A 6000-nucleotide genomic window follows, 5' to 3' on the forward strand; every position below is an offset into this window, starting at 1 on the left:
TACTCACACTTCACAAGTTGTGGGAACGAGCAATGAATAATGATAAAGCAATTACTCTTTACCGGAAAAGATTAAAAGTGATTAAAAGAAGCCGAATTACCCCCGAGCAGAGAAACCCTCTTGTCACGGAACTCAGGGTATGTGGTGATCAATACTTCTCAGGAGGTGGACAGCTTGTTGGGATGCCCTGTCATCCATCATTGTCATCTAACCGGGCTGTGGTGGGTATGTGGGCCTGCGGGCCGCTCCAAGCAACAGCCTGGTGGACCAAGCTCTCACAAGTCAAGCCTGGCCTCGGGCCGGGCTTGGGGAGTAGAAGAACTCCCAGAACCCCATCAAGCAGGTATATGTGGGCCTGCGGGCCGCTCCAAGCAACAGCCTGGTGGACCAAACTCTCACAAGTCAAGCCTGGCCTGCGGGCCGCTCCAAGCAACAGCCTGGTGGACCAAACTCTCACAAGTCAAGCCTGGCCTGCGGGCCGCTCCAAGCAACAGCCTGGTGGACCAAACTCTCACAAGTCAAGCCTGGCCTCGGGCCGCTCCAAGCAACAGCCTGGTGGACCAAGCTCTCACAAGTCAAGCCTGGCCAGCGGGCCGCTCCAAGCAACACCACATAGCCTCTCATTACTAATGACAGCGGAATGGCGCGTTATCGATATTCCTGTCGTGTGAGACGAGAGCCGCTCGAGGGGAATTTGGATTTGTATCGACATTTTAAGAGTCTCGCGTTGTACTGGCCGACGCTAGGACGCTGTAGCGAGCGTTGGGGTCGACGGACTTCGCGCGCCACAGCATGCCTGTGGCGCGCGAAGTCGCTGAAGACCCATTGAAACCTATATGGTACAGGTTCCGGGCAGCCTGTATGGTACAGGTTGAGGACAGCCTGTATGGTACAGGTTGCGGGCAGCCTGTATGGTACAGGTTCCGGGCAGCCTGTATGGTACAGGTTCCGGACAGCCTGTATGGTACAGGTTGAGGACACCCAGTATGGTACAGGTTGAGGACACCCTGTATGGTACAGGTTCCGGGCAGCCTGTATGGTACAGGTTCCGGGCACCCTGTATGGTACACTAGGGAACCATGGAATTAATAGGATCAGGAATGGGGTACGAGAATCCTGAATGTTAATATACTCTCTGAAAACTCAACTGATTCCTATGCCTTTACTGTTGGTTCTGTGCAATTGGGCACTGATAGAACAGATTGTGCATGTGCAGTTATATCTCCCTTTATAAAGGGAGATATAACTGCACATTCTCTCCTCCCTTTTAGGGAGGAATTATATCTCCCTTTATAAAGGGGATGAAATAATCATGTCTAGTACACAGAGATTGAACGACTGGGCAAGCGCCACACAGACTGAGCTAATGGGTATTTATCTGACCTATTGACCTTAAGCTAGACTTGTGATCCTGTGGTCCTGGGTTCGATCCCAGGCGCCGGAGAGAAACAATGGGCAGAGTTTCATTCACCCTATGCCCCCTGTTACCTAGCAGTAAAATAGGTACCTGGGTGTTAGTCAGCTGTCACGGGCTGCTTCCTGGGGGTGGAGGCCTGGTCGAGGACCGGGCCGCGGGGACACTAAAAAGCCCCGAAATCATCTCAAGATAATCTCAAGAAATCCCATCCCATGTTGGAGTTGGAAAACATGACTTTGTTGATCGATTGATCAATGAGACTTGCAAGAAAATCATTGACTTATGACTATGTAATGAAATTATTAAAACTTACAAATTAAAAAAATTACTTTAGATTTAGATGAACTAAGATATGCCCAGAGACCAGGGGCCAGATTCACGAAGCAGTTACGCAAGCACTTACGAACCTGTCCATCTTTTCTCAATCTTTGGCGGCTTTGTTTACAATTATTAAACAGTTAATGAGCTTCGAAGCACCAGGAGGCTGTTTATAACAATAACAACAGTTGATTGGCAAGTTTTCCTGCTTGTAAACTGTTTAATAAATGTAACCAAAGCCGTCAAAGATTGAGGAAAGATGTACACGTTCGTAAGTGCTTGCGTAACTGCTTTCGTGAATCTGGCCCCAGGTTCGTAAGTACTTGCGTAACTGCTTTCGTGAATCTGGCCCCAGGTTCGTAAGTACTTGCGTAACTGCTTTCGTGAATCTGGCCCCTGAAAGCTGCAGTATTAAAAGCTATGACAACAGTTGTAACAGTAAATATATGTATTGTCAGCACAGTAACTGGACCAGGCAATGTGGTGTAGTCATTGTGTGGCTATCTTGAGGTTATCTTGAGATGATTTCGGGGCTTTAGTGTCCCCACGGCCCGGTCCTCGACCAGGCCTCCACCCCCCAGGAAGCAGCCCGTGACAGCTGACTAACACCCAGGTACCTATTTTACTGCTAGGTAACAGGGGCATAGGGTGAAAGAAACTCTGCCCATTGTTTCTCGCCGGCGCTTGGGATCTAACCCAGGACCACAGGATCACAAGTCCAGCGTGCTGCCCGCTCGGCCGACCGGCTCCACTGTGAATTAGATTTTTAGGACAATACGTTCAATGTGTAAGTATTTTGACTATAGGCCCATCTGGCAGGTTAGTGAGGCTGAGCCACTACCACATTAAATGAACCAATCCACAAGGGCCGTGACGAGGATTCGAACCTGCGTCCGGGAGCATCCCAGACACTGCCTTAATCGACTGAGCTACGACAGGGCCGTGAATCCTCGTCACGGCCCTTGTGGATTTGTTCACTATATTATTAAATGTTAAACCGTAAATGATTTTAGACCTTACCTATTGTACCACCAACTGTGTAACTCTTTCATTGAATCTGGTGTACTGCACGACATCCCGCCAAACACACACCGAAACTACGACGTTGGTACAACGTTCGAACAAGTTTTAACAACACCTAACCAGTTATAACAACCAATATAGCAAGTTGTAACAACGTTCTAATACGTCATAAACACGTTAAGCCAAGATGTAACAACTTTATTACAAGTTGTAACAACGTTCTAATACGTCATATACACGTTAAGCCAAGATGTAACAACTTTATTACAAGTTGTAACAAGCGGAAAATAGAGACAGTTTCGGTTTGTGTTTCCAGGGATCCTAACAATTTATCCCAAATTTGTTCATTTTAAAGAATGAAGAACAACTTTATTTATTTTATTTTTAAGCTACATCTCTTATAAACCCATCCCTCGTAGGGGCCTCGTAGCCTGGTGGATAGCGCGCAGGATTCGTAATTCTGTGGCGCGGGTTCGATTCCCGCACGAGGCAGAAACAAATGGGCAAAGTTTCTCTCACCCTGAATGCTCCTGTTACCTAGCAGTAAATAGGTACCTGGGAGTTAGTCAGCTGTCACGGGCTGCTTCCTGGGGGTGGAGGCCTGGTCGAGGACCGGGCCGCGGGGACACTAAAGCCCCAAAATCATCTCAAGAATCTCAAGAAGATCCCTGCCCTTGTGTGGCAGTGCACAATACAAAGTTCGATTCCCATATTCCTAAATTGAGACATGTATACTGCCTTCAGTATAGGCCTACACATGTTTCAATTTACGAATACGTATATCCAACTTTCTATCGTGCACTGGCCCACAAGAGCAGGGATGAGTTTATAAGATAAGCAGCTTAAAAATATATGTGATTCAGCCTATAGTTTAGGCCTATTGTATTTTGCATAATCCTCTGTCCTGCGTGACAGTGAATACCAGTATTATCCTCACTTTAATAAGACCTAATTGCATTCCTCAGATTAGGCGAAAGTGAAATTAATTTGTGTCAATAAATTCACAATGGACTTGAGAATGGACTTGAGAATGGACTTGAGAATGGTCCAGGACGGACCGAAACGTCGTCGTCCCTTCACTTTCTAGTGTGTGGTCTGGTCAACATACTTCAGCCACGTTATTGTGACTCATCGCATTCTCAAGTCCATTTGACTTGAGAATGGACTTGAGAATGGTCCAGGACGGACCGAAACGTCGTCGTCCCTTCACCTTCTAGTGTGTGGTCTGGTCAACATACTTCAGCCACGTTATTGTGACTCATCGCCTGCTTGTGTCAATAAAGATGTCAATAAAGATGTCAATAGTGATACTAAGCAAACTCCGGACGGACCTTATGGCAGGATATCAGTATACTCATGGAGGGACCTGGTAGCAGGATATCAATATATCCAGAGGTAAGCAGAGGGTCCTGTAGGCATTATAATATTACCTACCATATCAGTTGCGAGGCTGACAGCAATTGATCAAACTAGTAGACAAAATACTTTTTCGGTCCGTCCTGGACCATTCTCAAGTTGATTCCTAGATCGACTTGGGAATGGTCCAGGACGGACCGAAACGTCGTCGTCGTCCCTTCACCTTCTAGTGTGTGGTCTGGTCAACATACTTCAGCCACTTTATTTTGACTCATCACCTGTAGATGATGGGTTACTTTACTCACCAGATCACCTAGAGAAAGGGAGAGTCCTGGAGGTGATTGGAGTGACCTTACTCACCAGGTCACCTAGAGAAAGGAAAAGTCCTAGAGATGATTGGAGTGACCTTACTCACCAGGTCCCTAGAGAAAGAGAGGGCCCTGGAGATGATTGGAGAGACATTACTCACCAGGTCAGATGGGGTCCTAGTAATCCGTTCCTCATCCAGGACACGACTTACACGACGCGGCATATTGACCACCAACCGTGATGACCCCCCTGTCACTCCACACGGGTGATATGACCCCAGGTCACTCCACACGGGTCATATGACTCCAGGTCACTCCACACGGGTGATATGACCCCAGGTCACTCCACACGGGTGATATGAACCCAGGTCACTCCACACGGGTGATATGACCCCAGGTCACTCCACACGGGTGATATGAACCCAGGTCACTCCACACGGGTGATATGACCCCCAGGTCACTCCACACGGGTGATATGACCCCCAGGTCACAACCGCTGCATCAGGGGTCAATATGACCTGTCAATCGCCGTTTTCTATCCATGACTATAATATTAATCCACAATTATATTACGCAATTAACAATAATTTTTTCAATTATATTTTTAGCACAATACGTTCAATGTGTAAACATTTTGTCTTTTTTTCTGACAAGATTTACACTATTAACACCAAAGAATAACACAAATTTTTGATAAGTGGCAGAAATTATTCAGATGAGGTTGTAATCGTGAATAACAACTTGAATATGTATTCACAATCCTTGAAAAATCTTCAGAAATATGATTTAGTGGAATGAGGTCCGCCAGAGCAAAGCATCGACGGTGTGCTCTCGAAGACGGCCGCAGCCACACTGAACCGCAGCGACAGGTGAGGTGAGCTTATCATGACTGGTGAGTCTGGCCAGCTGTGTGGTCAGCTGACTATTGTTTGTTTACATCGTTACCATAGCAACGAGAGCACCTACTCCAGCTCCTCGCTGGCTCTCTCTGGGCTCTATGAGGGCTAAATGAAGCATGTAGCGAGGCTTGACGGGGCTCTATGGCAGGCATAATACCAACGTTACAAGAATAGAGTCAAGCGCAAGACGCAATCTGTGATAAATGACTGTGACATGCCTCAAGACGCCATTGGGTTGTCAAGAAGGAGACGAAGATAGGGTGCAAGGGATGGTTGATCAATCATCAGGTGGTATTCAAACACCTGTTATTAAAATCTGGCTGTTCTCTAGCGGAGCCGGTCGGCCGAGCGGACAGCACGCTGGACTTGTGATCCTGTGGTCCTGGATTCGATCCCAGGCGCCGGGGAGAAACAATGGGCAGAGTTTCGTTCACCCTATGCCCCTGTTACCTAGCAGTAAATAGGTACCTGGGTGTTAGTCAGTTGTCACGGGCTGCTTCCTGAGGGTGGAGGCCTGGTCGAGGACTGGACCGCGGGGACACTAAAGCCCCGAAATCATCTCAAGATAACCTCAAGATAGCTCCCCACGTGACGAGACCAAGGGCCAGATTCACGAATGCACTTACGCAAACACTTACGAACCTGTCCATCTTTTCTCAATCTTTGGCGGCTTTGTTTA

General features: G+C 47.5%; 1 protein-coding gene across 2 annotated transcripts in view; it reads right to left on the reverse strand.

The window, feature by feature from the left end:
• Positions 1 to 5270, reverse strand: part of LOC123774177 (uncharacterized) — a 184678-nt gene extending 179408 nt beyond the window's left edge. For both annotated transcript variants that reach the window (XM_069312714.1, XM_069312713.1), the window contains exon 1: positions 4584 to 5270. In XM_069312714.1, the coding sequence (XP_069168815.1) occupies positions 4584 to 4646 (63 nt within the window). In that variant the 5' untranslated portion in view covers positions 4647 to 5270. The remainder of the gene's footprint in view (positions 1 to 4583) is intronic.
• Positions 5271 to 6000: the final 730 nt, after the last annotated feature.

The sequence above is a fragment of the Procambarus clarkii genome, chromosome 73 (assembly GCF_040958095.1).
Source record: "Procambarus clarkii isolate CNS0578487 chromosome 73, FALCON_Pclarkii_2.0, whole genome shotgun sequence".
Lineage (NCBI taxonomy): Eukaryota > Metazoa > Arthropoda > Malacostraca > Decapoda > Cambaridae > Procambarus > Procambarus clarkii.